Below are 15,411 nucleotides of genomic sequence, written 5' to 3' on the forward strand. Positions count from 1 at the left end.
CATGTCAGGTAAGAACAACTAATGCCCATTGATGAGAAAAGAATGGATGCAGTATGTCATGGACAATTATACTAGAACAGGATGGCTAATGCATTTAACAAAAGAGTGAAGCCTTGCCAATTCATGCTAGAGCAGTTGGTTCTTAAGAAAATCTTTCCCCATCAAGAAGAAGCTGAAGGGAAGTTTGCACTGAATTGGCAAGGTCCTTACGTGGTCCACAGAGCACTGTTAGGTGGAGCTCTAATCTTACTAGAAATTGATGGAAGAGTCAGCACGAAGCCTATAAACTCAGACGCAATCAAGAGATATTACGCCTGAAGATAGATAGAGTTAGGACTTTTGATGTAACAGAACTATTTTCAACCTGCCCTCCCACGGAGGGATACGTAGGCAATAGATGAAGGGTTTGGTTTCTCTCTCCCTTTCTCTTGTAATAGAAAAATCAAATGTCATTTTTGTATGTTGTTCAGGAACTACGCCGACTTGATTTCCTCAGAAAGGAATACATAGGCAATCCTCATCGGATTCAGTTATCTTTTGTAATTGAACTACATTCTGGCCAAATTCCACTTGTATACATAGGCTGTCTCAGACATACTCGGCCATTTTAATTTCTTAATCTCATCATTTTGCATCTATTATAATTGAACTACGTCCGACTTAATTTCGTTTTGGATACGTAGGCTGCCCGAGTCAGGCTCGGTCATTTTATCACATTTCATCCTTATCCCACGAACTACATTTAGATCTGATTTCGTTTTGGATACATAGGCAACGTGAAAGGGTTTAGTCATAACCTTAGGAAACCTCTGTAATGCATTAGCCTTAATTAGGACACAATCGCAATAGCAAGTAGTCGCGTTGTCAGAGACACCATGGAAGATAGACATCAATGGGGCGCAGTCCTCGAACAGATACGTTCGCGTGTGGAGAGCCTTTCGTAATATGTCATCATCCGGGAGGGCGGCGTTTGCCTTAAAAGAAAAGGTATTTTCAACATATTTTCTAAAATTATATATAGAGTAATCTATCCCATCTACCGAACTTCGTGGAACAATCATGTCAACGGCGACGGTAAATAAATATCACAGTCGACGCAAACCAACTTCCCCCCCCCCCTACTAAGAAAGTTTCATTGAGTGCAGGGTCAACAGGGAGTAAAGAATCACTGGGACCACACTACGAAAAATGACGGACCCGCCTCTTGCCTAAGATTATCTCTCCTCCTTTTACTTTAAATTTTTTAGAACAACTAAGGCTAACTCTTGAATCCTTTGCTGGTGCTTCAAAATCAAACATCTGACACAGGAATCTATAAATAGCAAACCGTATGCTCAATCAATCCGAGCACCCTGTAAAAATTGCACGACGACTTCTCTCATCGAAGTTCTGTAAATAGCAAACCGTCGGCTTAACCAACCAGAACACCTTGTACAAATCGCACCTCGGCTTCAATCGAAGTCGTGTATATAGCAAACCGTCAGCTTAATCAATCGGAGCGCTAACAAATCGAATGTTGGCTTCCCTAGCTGGATCCTTGTATATATCAAGTTGCAAACTTTGCCAACGAAAAGCAATTTGCAGCACCGCTCCGTCAATCACGGATTCTGGAATAGATAATAGCAAACCTCGTCACCAACATTCTACCAATTAATGGCTGATACCTAGCTTCGCAGTGAAGAATATCTCTTGGGCATGCTTATATATCATTTTGCTATTACTTTGAATGTATTAGCATTTTGTTCGTGCAACTTTAGGCATGATTTTGATCGCTCACGAGCGGAGAATACTTTACATTTCAGTGCAAGGCTCTCCCAACAAGCGGAGACGCACTCTACAAATTACGCTCTCCCAACAAGCGGAGACATTTTTCATTGAAAAGCTCTCCTAGCAAGCGCGAACGCATTTTACCAATCAAGCTCTCCTAACAAGCGGAGATAATTTTATAATGCTCCGACAACAGCGGAACGATACCCAGCATGGCTAAATAATCGAGTCAGGATTAAGTATCCCATCAACCCAATCTCAAATAATGGCTCGCCGGTAGCCAGGCATCATCATACCTGCTTCATTTACATCGCATCTTAGTATATTCTACATTACAATATATTGGTATGTGTGTATTTTATTTTATTTTGCACGGACAAACACCGCAGCGTGGAACTATTTCTTAGCAGCAGACCAAACTACAATGCTATAGGGATAACCAACCCAGTAGCGGGCCCAAGATCCCAGTACAAGATGACCAACAAGCTCAAAATTTTGAATCATTCAAATCAGGCCACAAAATTCAAGCTATCATGAGTGATCAAACTTCCGTCTCGCTGTATCGTCACAATACAATACTGGGGCAATTCCTGCGAGTGCCGCTTCCTCAAAATTCGTACTCTAGAAATACATGATACCTGATCCTCGTTAAGCCCGAGGTATGTAAGAAATTCTAAGCCAGGATTCAGTCCAATATTCCCAAACTTTCCTAGATTCTTCCTCAACTCATAAATTTCATGCCATTCTTGCAAATCATGCCTAAAGTCGAGACAAAATTGGCTTTGGTTCAATTTCTTTGTTCGAAAACTCTTTCATTATCTCCGGTCAAAGAGGGGCAACTGTTGACGACCAATTTTGACTCTCCCTTTTAAATACTTTATAATAAATACTTTAAAAGTATTTTCTATTCATGAATATCTATTTTATAAATTAATTAATTGTTGGTTTCAAAATTAATCATGAAGTATTGATATTGTATAATAACAAATGTATTTACCATAATAAATAATTAATTTTTGTATATACATTACATAGGTTTTAGAATTTGACAAAATTACTCCTTAATTTCAAGTGAATTAGGTTACTATGTTAATATTTTGAAATTGGTGCTATAATTCGAAATATGTGTCATTTATAGATAATTAATTAAAATATTTAGCAACATATAGAAATTATAATTTTACCACATTTTTTAATTGAAATTGTTAAGTTTATTTAAATTGATTTTAAACGGGTTAAAAAACTAAAAGGCTACAATTGCAATTCCTTAAGTAAATATAAAATGGCTATTAGTTTAATTATTTTTAGCCCAAATACCTAACCCAATTCGTATTTGACCCAGTCCAAATACCCCATCTCATTCCAAGTTGGCAATCAACGCCACTCCTTGCGAACCAATGAGATCGTGCCACATCACCCTCCTTTATTACTCACAAAACAAACAAACACACATGCATCTGAACCGTTGATCCATCTGATCAACGACTCCCATTTAATCCCTGGTTTTCCTTTTATTTTTAAAACAGCCGCCCAAAGACCCCATCTCCACCGTTTAATCCTCATAATCCAATGGCCATTAAAATTCTTTCTAAAAAATCCTAAATGCCCAAAATTCCATGGTCGTTGATCACCAAATTCAACGGCCCATATCCTATCTCCTAAGCTTAACCTTAGAGACGCCCCAATACCCTCAAAACACTAAATCATTTGTTACCTGCCCAGTCGCCCTTCTTTTCCCTTCCTATCTCTTTTCCCTTGTCTTCCCTAGCTCCATCAATCAACAGACCTTGCACAAATTAGTGCAAGGTCGTGAAATTAAACTCAAATCATCTCATTTGTCCCCCATATCCACGATTCTCGCTAAATCTTTGCTTGTTTCATCATCGTAATTCAAATCTCCCAAATCCAAACCCTAACCCATAGATGAAACTTCAAATCACCCTTGACCTTTCAAATCCATGGCATGCATGGTTGTTCAATTTGTTCCTGTACTCCTCATCTCGTCATTCTTTCCATTTTCACCATTCAATTTCAAAATCCCAATCGAAGAAGTTAGACTAAAAGATGAAACTTCAACAGACCAGATTTTATTTCATCCTTTTCAAATCAAAGCAAGCATGAGACGTTAGCAGGCTTCATCATTAATATTCGACACCCAGAGGTCAAATGCAATGACCTCTAGGTATTAGAGTTCTGACCGACGGTTTATTGTGCTTCAACGTTCAGCCTCTTATATCTCTCTACTAAGGTAAACTCAAACACTGATTTCCCCTCCGTTTTCTCTGATTTTACACGACTATGCTCACAACATCTACTCATCGTCACTCTCCACTATCTTAGTTTGAAATCTAAAACTCTAAGGCCTTAAATGACACTATAAATAGGGCCTTTAATGTTCTCATCTACAACAACCTAACAATGAACACACATATAATCACAAACACTAAGCACACAAAGACACTAAGAACATTAGGGTTTCTGGTCTTAGCTTTCTTACTGTTTCCCCTCTCTTTTGCCGAGTTCTTTTGTTGGTTCAAGCTCGAAGGTTCTGGGATCTTGAGCAACAAACATAATTCGTTTGGTCTGCTACCCTTAAGAAGGTCAGCATCTTTCTCTCCCTTTTTCTTTTGTTCATCTCTCTGAATGATTTAGATATGTCGAGTTAAGTTCTGTAGATTCTAATTATGTTGTATGTGTTTGACATGTTTGATATTTATGCTTTGTTAGTTTGACAACCTTTTATGGTTAGCTTGTTTTGTTATGATTGTCTAAAGTGCTAATCGATTAAGTCATTGATAATTGTTGATCTTTGTATTGAGTTTTACTAAAGTCTCCATGCCTAACTTCATACATATTTATGTTCAATACAAACTTCATAGTTCTCAGTGACTTGCAGTAAACTCATCTCTATCTTATTGCACTTCTGTAATTTTGTGAGATTTGGAAGCTGAGTTTACTGCCTGATAGTTATGACTGAAATGAAACATGAGATAAGATGACTTATACCCCCTTGCCTTTTAACCTTGAGCCTAAACTTGAAGTCTCTACTTGTGTTTGTCCAACTATTTTATTGAGTTACTACTGTCACCCCCTATTTTCCCTCGAAAGTGGGTTTCGACCTGTGACAACTCTTTTAAATGGGTATTAAAAGAAAAGAGTCGCCACCTGATGATTTTAAGGTGTGTGAGGGCACCTATTTGCAAATAACTCTGTTCGACTAGTCAACATTACCAAAGATCCGGTAAGGGCTCAAATTATCTCAAAGAGAAGGTGTTAGGCACTCTTCGAGGTCTACAACTGTGGGTCCCAGTCAAAATTTATACTAAGTGGATTAGATAATTAAGCTAGGTCATCAAATAAGAAAAGAAAGTTGTAGATGTTGAAAACTGTATTATAACATAAAAATTAACTATATGACTAATTGATACAAGTCTTAAGAAATAACAAAGAGTACAATTGCGTCGATCTATGACTAAATGTGAACAACAAGTATATAAAAGGATAGGGGGAGGGGCGTCCAACGTTTTTAGCCTAAAGGATCACCCCATGCAACATAATTGCAATGAAAGGTTCAAGCTGATCTCTAGACGTAAGCACAAAAGCATGCGATTAGATTCTTATATTAGGCAGTAGACAATTTCAGAATTAAGACTTAGAGTCATTAAGTCATATAGGCATGGTCACTAGGTGATTCTTGTCACACCCCGACCTTGGGGAACGCGACTGACGCTCAACAGAGTTATCTTGGTCGAGCAAGCCTGCACAATGCCATCTACCCAACTCACCCATGAATAAAGAGAATATTACATTTCATAAATTAGACAGTAAGAGGTCATGTGAATAACACCAATTCATTTCCATTAGTTACGTCATTAACAAGTCTACAAAACAGTACATTGTACATACGTGGCTGAAGTGGAACATGTGATGTGATTATAACAACTCTAACTTAACTTTCCCAAAACAAGATGCAACCCACACTATGTCTATGGAGCCTCTACAGAAACAAAAGAGTGCTAAGACAGTGCCGGCAATAAGGCCCCGACTATACCTCAAAATGCTATGTACAAAGGATAAGAGATACAAGACCCCGAAATGGAGTGAGGCTCAACAAGTCAGCTGAGGAGAAGGTGTGCTACTGTCACTAATCAATACCACCTGCATCCATTAAAGATGCAGCTCCCCGGGCAAAAGGGACGTTAGTACATATGGAATAGTACTAGTATGTAAAACTAAACACCCTCTCAGTATGATGAATAACAGTAACTGGAGAAGGAAACATGAAATCATTAAGAGACCCAAACAACATCAAGGTGTCAAGTTAAGAGAAAGGTAAATTTCAAGTTAGTACCAATATTCTTAAGTTGGATGATCCTTAGCACCGATACACTACCGTGTTTTTACCACAGAGTCCGATCTCAGCCAGATCGGCTAAGCCGTCTCACCCCGAGACATCTACTCACAATACCACCATGTGCGTGATATGGCGTCCGATCTCAGCCTGATCGGCTAAGCCGTCTCACCACAATGTTGTGTGGTTAGACATCACATCACATCTCACTAGCAATAATCTCATCCATTCAAGGGGAAACAACCTCATCACTTTAACACGGGGATTTACCCCTCAATCACTCCTACACCGGCACGTATAGTTTCAGAGTTAGGTAATTTTTACCATCCCTTCCTCGGATACTAAACGATACACCCAAAGCACTTATTATCTTTTACACATCTTTCCATTTCACTGGCACTAGCAGCCATAATTTTAATGTCGTTCTTGGCACGTTGGCCGTAATTCAAATTTCGTGCTTACTATTTCACTTTCAAACACCATCACGGATCGTCAACAACAAACATTTCCACTCAAGACTTTAAGTACATATTTGAGCAATTAAGGGTCTTAGGCACATGTGATTTCTTACACAATTCGACATGATAGCTTTCATTAGAATCACGTTTTTAAGCCATAACATATTTACACACAACCCATGCTTAAATCACATTCTCAAATAGTAACTCAACGTAACAAGAGAATTAGGAATACATAATGAACGCATATATCTTTTGACATAAGGATTATTCGGAATAATCGATTTATAATGAGCAACACGAGACTTACAAGGCTATTGTGGGGTTCAATTCTAAAAGAGGAGTTTAGCCAACATACCTCGCTTTGAGTTTTACTTAATTCACTACACAATTTCGGAAATCCTAGAAACATTGATCTATTTAGAGATATAGAAAAAAATAACACAAATTAGGAAGAAGTTCATGTTTCCAGCTCATTTGAGCATTTTATCAAACACTAAGTGGACATTATGATTTCTAGCTTCTCTTATGGAGGATTTCCTTCACCCCACAACCCAAGGTCTACCCATTTGAGTTCAACTACATTTCTACAACTCATGAGTGTACATGCATGCATAGATACACCCTCACACCCAAGAATCACACCCCTTATTAACCATCTTCTACCCCTAATTCGAAATTGAGACTAGGACATGGAACCTTACTTCTTGGATAAAGAACTTGTGAGTTTCTCCTAGTGAATTCTCCAACTTTGAGCAAGAATTTATGGATAGAAATCTTAGGAACTTTCCCTCTTACTCCACGGCACTTCCTCTTTCTAAAACTACCAGATTTGCACATTACAAATGGTATTCAACGAATATATATATCAAAATAGGGTCGGGTTAAAAAAATTAGAAAAATGAAGCCCCGATGCAGATCTGCAGTCGCATATACGATCGTACAATGCTCTTGCGGCCCGCATAATGGACCGCATAATGGCCCTCAGGAACTGGGCATTTCTGCTTTACTCTACGACAGGTCTGCGGTCCGCAGACCAATTCTACGATAGCATAATGCTCCGCAGAACTTCCCTCCAAAAATTTTTATGTTGGATCTGCGATGGATTGTGCGCCTCGGGAAATGATTATGCGGCTGCATAATGGACGGCATAATGGTCCTAAAATTAGCTCAAGTTTCTGCTTCATTATGTCACAGATCTGCGGTCCGCAGATCAGTTATGTGATCGTATAATGGATCGCAGAAAATGCCCTGCACTGCCAAACATTTTCTTCAACTCCCTAACGCACTGTTCAACCTAAAAGGTTCGTATCGTAGTTCGAAACGCACTGTCTACAATCATCAACGCATAAGTCTACCTCAACACTACAAAATCCCGGGTTTTAGGTAAAATATTATGGGGCTTTACATCCTCCAATTAGGGTCAAGATCTGCCATTAGCATCCATTGTGATTCAGCTATTACTTCATACACCAACAGTCCCCAAAACGTTTTTTGACGAACACCCTAAATTTCTAAAATTTTCGATAGAGTTTCCCATGTAACTGGGCTATCCACCTGTCAGAGAATCCCAGAAACAAATCCTAACAATACAACCACAACACAAGGATGCAAAACAATATGGAAACAACACCGGCAACAATGCATAAACATTGCATTACCAAGAGGGAGTATCCTTAACATAAGTTGTAAAGGGGAAATCATAATTTGTAGAAAATTAGCTCTTAACATCATGGATACAATTACCTAGCTATTCAAATAAATTAGGGTACTTCTTCTTCATCTCTTCCTTGGCTTCCCATGTGGCCTCCTCAACTTGTTGGTTTCGCTATAGCACTTTCACGGAGGCAATCTATTTATTTTTCAACTTTCGGACTTGCCTAGCAAGAATGGAAATTGGAATTTCTTCATAAGTCAGTCCTTTATTTACCTCTATAGTCTCAACTGGAACAATAAGCGACGGATCTCCAACCACCTTCCTCAACATGGATACATGAAACACTAGGTGCACTAAATACATTTCTGGAGGTAGCTCTAGCCTGTAAGCCACCGGACTGATCCTCTGAATAATTTTGTATGGTCTGACATACCTTGGACTCAATTTATCCTTCTTACCAAACCGCATTACCCCCTTCATGGGGGAAACATTCAAGAATACCCAATAAATATCTTGGAACTCCAAATCCCTACGACGTATATCCAAATAGGACTTTTGACAATTCTGGGTAGTTTTTAACTGTTCCTTACTAATCTTAACCTTCTCCATATCCTGATGCACGAGGTCTGGTCCTATCGACTGCGCTTCCCCAATCTCAAACCATCTAATGGGAAATCTACATCGCCTACCATATTGAGCCTCAAACGGTGCCATCTGAATGCTAGCATGATAACTATTATTGTAGGCAAATTCTATGAGCGGCAAATGATCATCCCGACTACATTTGAAGTCAAGAACACAAGCGTGCAACATATCCTCGAGCGTTTGAATAGTCCACTCTATATTTTTTTTTCCTAATGGCTAATATATAAATAAAATCCCAAAAATGGGTCCACTCTGCTTGCCCGTCGGTCTGTGGATGGAAGTTTATACTAAGATTTAGTTGTGGATGGAAATAGTCCACTGTGGATGGAAAGCTGTACTCAACCCTTGCTGAAATTGCTTCTAAAAGTTAGTTGTGAACTGTGTCCCCCGATCAGAAATGATGGAAACTGGAGTGCCATGCAACCTGACTATTTCCTTGATATACAACTGTGCATATTGTTCTGATGTGTCGGTAGCCTTAATGGGTAAGAAGTGTGATGATTTTGTGAGTCGATCCACAATCACCCACATCAAGTCGAACTTGCGAGGAGTGCTAGGTAGTCCTACCACAAAGTCCATATTAATCATCTCCCATTTTTACATCGGAATTTCTATATTTTGTGCCAACCCACCGGGCCTTTGGTGTTCGGCCTTCACTTGCTGACAATCTGGACATCTTGCAACAAAGTCCGGTACATTCCTCTTCATATTATTCCACCAGTAGACTTCCTTAAGATCATTGTACATCCTTGTAGACCCGCAGTGCACGTAATACCTGGAAGTGTGAGCCTCGGTCATGATTCTTTCCCGGAGACCATCCACATTTGGAATACATAGTCGCCCTTGGTACCTTAGTGTTCCATCATCCATGTGAAGAGAAAAGGCCATGGTCTTATGTTTATGAATCCCTCCTTCAACTGTACCAACAATGAGTCGTTGTATTACTTTTCCTTGACATCCACAACAAGCGATGATTAAGCCCTATTTTGCACAATCACTCCTCCTTCACTAGAATCCGCGAGACGAACTCCCAAACTAGCCATAGATTTCCAGCTAAGAGCATCCACCATAACATTAGCCTTCCACGAATTATAAATAATATCGATGTCGTAATCCTTGAGTAACTCAAGCCATCTTCTCTGCCTCAGATTCAATTCCTTCTGTTTGAAAATCTATTGAAGGGTCTTATGGTCCGTGAATATATCCACATAGACCCCATACAGATAATGACACCAAATCATCATTGCAAATACCACCGCCGGAAGATCTAAGTCATGGCTTACCCTCTAGTAGGGCCAACACCGGTGCCGTAGTCAATCTTTATTTCAACTCTTGGAAGCTCCTTTCATAAGCATCTGACAATTGGAACTTAATCACCTTCTGCGTCAATTTAGTCAACAGAGAGGCAAGAGTAGAGAACCCCTCCACAAACTTCCTGTAATATCAAGCTAAGCCCATGAAACTGCGAATCTTTGTTGGGGTACTAGGTCTAGGACAATTCTTCACCGCTGAAATCTTCAGAGGATCAACCTTAATTACTTCTCTAGAGACAACATAACCCAAGAACATGACATATTCAAGCTAAAATTCGCATTTCAAAAACTTCACATATAACTGGTGCTGATATAGGGTCTGCAAGACTACCCCTGAGATGATCGGCATGGTCCTCTTGACTTAGTGAATATACAAGGATATCGTCAATAAACACAATCACAAAAGAAGTGAGGAAAGATTTGAAAACTCACTTCATAAGATCCATAAAAGTTGCTTGGGCATTTGTTAGCCAAAAAGACGTTACGAAAAATTCAAATTGCCCATACAGGGTTCTGAAAGCTATTTTCGGAATATCCTGCTCCTTCATTGTCAATTAATGATACCCAAATCTCAAATAAATTTTGGATAAATACTTAGCACCCTAAAATTGATCTAACAAGTCATCTATCATTGATAGTGGGTACTTATTCTTGATCGTGACCATATTGAGCTGCCGATAGTCAATACACATTCTCAGTGACCCATCTTTCTGTCTTACAAAGAGAACCTGTGCACCCCAAGGCGACATACTCGGCCGGATGAAGCCCTTTCTAACAAGTCCTTCAACTGCTCCTTTAGTTCCTTCAATTCTGCCGGTGCCATTCTATCCGGAATGGATATAGGTTGTGTGCCTGGCATCACATTAATCACAAAATCAATATCCCTTTTCGGTGGAATCCCAGGGATCTCATCAGGAAATACTTCGCGAAAATTCATTTACAACAGGCACATACTCAAGTATAGGTGCCTCAACATCAATATCCGTAACCCAGACCAAATGGTAAATATACCCCTTGTTCATTAACTTCGTGGCCTTAAGGTAAGAAATAAACCTACCTTTCGGCACCACATTATCCCCCTTCCATTCAATCACTGACTCAGTTGAAAATTCTAACCTAACGGTCTTGGTTCGACAATCAATCTTAGCAAAACATGAATAAAGCCAGTCCATCCCCATTATTACATCGAAATCAACCATCCTCAATTCAATGCGATTGGCCATGGTGTCCCGATCACGCACCGTGACAACACAATCCCTATAAATCCATGCGACCACAATAGACTCTCCAACCAGAGCAGATAAAGAGAATGACTCATTGAGTTGTTTCGATTTTATCCCAAATTCCATAGCAACATAGGGAGTGACATAGGAGAAAGTGGAATTTGGATCAATAAGAGCATACACATCATGAGATTGGCCACCCAATATACCTGTGACAACATATGGAGAAGCTTCTGAACTCTGGAGACCCTTCATAGCATAGAAACAACTGGGTCCTCCCAAACTCTGTGTACCACCCGTAGCTGCATCACGCCCTACGGGTACTGGGGTGTCTCGAGCTGGTGGAGGTGTTGCGGATGTAGTAGCTGCAAAACTGGTTGGTTGTCCTACACCACTGCTCGTGCTCTGATGGGACGAACGACAATCACTCTAAATGTGACCCCTCATACCACACCCGTAGCATATGGTCTTGTCCATGAAGCAGGCCCTAAAGTGCATTTTCCCACACCTAGGGCATGAGGGCCTCCACTGCTGCAGAAATTTCCCACCAGACCAACCCTGTTGGTAGGATCCCCTGTTACCCTAGTTGGGCCTAAAATGACACTGCTGCTGACTGGGCCCCGATGGTTGTGTACTAATCAAAGACTGAGCAAAAGATTGGGATGGCCCTGATGATCCTCCCCTGAATGCTGACCTACCAACACCACTACCAGAAGAACCACCAAAGTTGGCTGCGGACTGGGCCTTGCTGCTGCCCTCACGCTACATTTTATTCTTCAATTTGCGAGTCTCTGTGGCTTGAGAAAATGCCACCATCTTAACATAGTTCATATCAGAATTCAAGGCAGTTGTAGCAGCCTCATTAATAAACAAGGGGCTAAGACCCTGCACAAACCTGCGCACTCTAGCCTCTATAGTGGGCAACATGTAGATGTCATATTTGGATAGGTGCGTGAATCTCATATGATACTCCCACACACTGATGCTACCTTGTTTCAGGCTCTCAAATGCAGCAGCACGGGCTGCCTTAGTCTTGACAGGAAAGATTTCACGCCCCAAACTCGGGGAGCGCGACCGACGCTTAACCGTGTGAACCCGGCCGAGCAAGCCTGTTAGATTTCCTTCTAACCAAACGCATCCATGAATAAAGAGGATATGCACTCCATTAATTAAACACTGAAAAGATTTCATTAACAACTCCCATTTCTTTTCCATTAGTAGCTTCATTCATAATTTCCAAAATATTACAAGTTTATAGGTATAATGAAAAAACATGTTTGCCAAATACCAACATTTCTAGTTCAATTCCTCACATCAAACACCACACACAAATTGTCTACGGACCCTCTAAGTACAACAGAAGAGTAATATGGAAATGTCGGCAACAAGGCCTCGGCTATGCCTCAAAACACAAAGTACAACATCAAATTATATCAGGCCCGAAATTAGGAACTTGAGCCAACCTTACTTGAAACTTACGGGAACATCATGGAATTCAATTCTTAGAGAGTAGTTTAGCCAACATACCTTATTTGAGCTTTCCTTAAGTTACTACAACGTCCCAACCCTTCTAGCAATAACAATCTACAGGAAGATAGCAAAAAACAGATAATAATTAGAAGAATTCACATGGTGTAACTCTCTTAGGAATTGTGTCAAACACCTAATGTGCAAAATAGACTATAAAGCTCTACAATGGTAATCCCTTACTTCCTCAACCAATTTCAATAAGAAACTACCCAAACTAGTTCATTAACCTCACATACTACAAGCTATTGATACATGCATGGCCTAATTCCAACTCCATAACCTAATTAAACGTATAACAATTGCATGAAGGTTTTAGGACAAGGTCTTACATGGGTAGATGATGGTCTAGTGAATGGCTTCTTGATTCTTGATGATTAGTGCAAGATTGGATGATTAGAATGCTAGCTTTCCTCCTTCTCTCTCTAAAATTCTTTCACCTCTCTCTAAAATCATGAGATAATCGCCCCACAATAAGCCCCAAAGTCTATTTATTAAAATGGGGTCGAGTTATAAAAATTAGAAAATGGACCATCCGAAATCAGGTATGCGGTCACATAACTAACCGCAGAACAGGTCTGCGGTTCCCAAACTGGACCGCAAAATGGTCCTCAAAAATCTGGGCTAGACTGGTCAGGTCTGCAACCGGTCTGCGGTCTGCAGACCACTTATGCGGCTGTAGAATGATTTATGCGACCGCAGAATGGGCGCAAAACAACTTTCAAAATTCATCAACTCCCTGCTCAACCCTGCGATCATTATGCGGCCCAAAAAATGGTTATGTGGTCGCGAAACAGACCACAGAATTGCCTTCTTCTGCTAAAAATTTCCATTAAATCCTCAGTGCGTTCTTCAACCCAAAAATTCCGAACCGCGCCGAGCAAGCTCGCAGTGAACAATTTCTACAACCTTCAAACACGTAAGTCTACCTCAACACCACGAAACCTTAAATTCTTTGGCAAAGTTTTCGGGGCCTTACATCCTCCCCCACTTAGGATCATTCTTCCTCGAATGAGGAGTAGAGTCCGCCCCAAAACACCCAACATAATTCATCCCCTCCTTTCAAACATCGCAATCCCCCAAATTTGACTAACTCCCAAATTTTCCAAAACTTTATGCAGAGTCTCCTCTATAATTGGGCCTATCCACCTGCCAGAGAATCACCAAAACCACCCTAACAACATATGCATAACTCAACAACGCATCACAATATATATCAACAACACCGATCCCAACATTAGGGCATTACATTAACAAAAATGGTATCTTGATGAATTGTACACATTTAAACCATAACACATAGAAAGTACCCTTAGAACCACAACCATTTGGCTCTACAAATGAGTGAGAATATTTCCCTTTTTCAACACTTTCGGCCTACGATGCGATCTCCTCGAATCATAGACTTAGTCATAGCACTTGAGAGAGGCAATCTCAACTTCTGGACTTATCTAACAAGGATGACAATTTGGTACCTCTCATAAGCCAATACCCATTAACTTTACCTTTCATAGTTTCCGTCGGAAAGATAGACAAACGACTCCCAACTACTCTTTCGGGCGAAGACATATGAAACACCTTGTGAATGGAGAAAAATGATGGGCGATGCACCATACTCAGAGCTTGGCCTATTTTATTTTCTTCAAGATTCCATAAGGCCCAAAGGTAAACTACACCAATCTTACCTTTGTTAACACTTCACATAATATCTTCATGGAGAATATCTTGAGAATAACCTGTTCACTTTCTTCAACTCTAAATCTCTACTGCAAACACCCAAACTAAACCTTTGGCGACCTTCATCAATTATTCTAAGATGTGCTAGCATGAATATGACCATAAAATTTCCTACCCAATATGTTTGATCATGGGATGATGCTTCTTCCTTGACATGTTTGAACCTTAAACCCCCATAGGTTTACTATAAATAGGAACAATGAGGTTTGAGATTTGGCTGGAATTATTCAAGAATCCATCAACGTGCAGAGAAGGGTATTTCATGAAGTTATATCCTAAGAGACATGAACGATACTACCAATAGTGCTTCCATGGTTAATCATTGTGATGGAATCATCGGTTCAACAAACGAGGCATAGAGTTACCATTACAGATTAATAATGTGGGAACCATGTGCATGATCCTAAGATGTATAACTAGTGAGTCATTTTAGACATGGGATGTATGTGAGGCATGATCGGGAGGATAAAATAGTAGCATCAGTTATTTTGGAAGACTATGAGTTGTGAAAAGGACAGTGACAATTGTTTCATTCCCTATGTGCCTTGTTCGGCAATTGTAAGCCTTAAAGAGAAATAGCCAAGTACGTGACACCAGTCGTCTCCTGAAGTATAGGGAAAATATGTCTAATTCAAAATGAAAAGATTCTTGCACCATGAATATGATAGAGAATTAAAAAATACAAGGAATCTCTGCCACAAGCCTACGAGGTTGAAAAGAAGTTGAACACCTG

The 15,411-nt window shown here is 40.0% G+C and overlaps 2 protein-coding genes across 2 annotated transcripts; both read right to left on the reverse strand.

Annotated features, from left to right (window-relative positions):
• Nucleotides 1–4,131: 4,131 nt before the first annotated feature.
• LOC138902526 (uncharacterized) lies at nucleotides 4,132–9,766 on the reverse strand. Its single transcript, XM_070190405.1, has 4 exons — nucleotides 9,480–9,766; nucleotides 8,507–9,011; nucleotides 4,221–4,406; nucleotides 4,132–4,179 (listed from the first exon to the last, which is right to left on the reverse strand). Exons 1-4 carry the CDS (start codon nucleotides 9,764–9,766, stop codon nucleotides 4,132–4,134), a joined length of 1,026 nt encoding a protein of 341 aa, XP_070046506.1.
• Nucleotides 9,767–10,321: 555 nt separating this feature from the next.
• Nucleotides 10,322–11,669, reverse strand: LOC138902527 (uncharacterized). The gene is made up of 3 exons (XM_070190406.1): nucleotides 11,249–11,669; nucleotides 10,943–11,112; nucleotides 10,322–10,459 (listed from the first exon to the last, which is right to left on the reverse strand). The coding sequence occupies exons 1-3, from the start codon at nucleotides 11,667–11,669 to the stop codon at nucleotides 10,322–10,324; spliced, it is 729 nt and encodes a 242-aa protein (XP_070046507.1).
• Nucleotides 11,670–15,411: the final 3,742 nt, after the last annotated feature.

Source organism: Nicotiana tomentosiformis, chromosome 12 (assembly GCF_000390325.3).
Source record: "Nicotiana tomentosiformis chromosome 12, ASM39032v3, whole genome shotgun sequence".
Classification (NCBI taxonomy): Eukaryota; Viridiplantae; Streptophyta; class Magnoliopsida; order Solanales; family Solanaceae; genus Nicotiana; species Nicotiana tomentosiformis.

What these genes read in the sequence shown, in the direction of transcription:
- LOC138902527 (XM_070190406.1), bottom strand. Translation starts at nt 11,669, where the DNA reads ATGAAGGGTCTCCAGAGTTCAGAAGCTTCTCCATATGTTGTCACAGGT. An exon ending in GGATAATGTGGTGCCGAAAG is followed by an intron (nt 11,113 to 11,248) that starts GTAGGTTTATTT and finishes ATTTTCGCGAAG; the next exon opens with TATTTCCTGATGAGATCCCT. An exon ending in AAAGGGCTTCATCCGGCCGA is followed by an intron (nt 10,460 to 10,942) that starts GTATGTCGCCTT and finishes TGCGAATTTTAG; the next exon opens with CTTGAATATGTCATGTTCTT.
- LOC138902526 (XM_070190405.1), bottom strand. Translation starts at nt 9,766, where the DNA reads ATGGCCTTTTCTCTTCACATGGATGATGGAACACTAAGGTACCAAGGG. An exon ending in TTCCAGTTGAGACTATAGAG is followed by an intron (nt 4,407 to 8,506) that starts GTAAATAAAGGA and finishes TAAATCATTCAG; the next exon opens with AGAGATGAACAAAAGAAAAA. An exon ending in CTAATGTTCTTAGTGTCTTT is followed by an intron (nt 4,180 to 4,220) that starts GTGTGCTTAGTG and finishes GTTCATTGTTAG; the next exon opens with GTTGTTGTAGATGAGAACAT.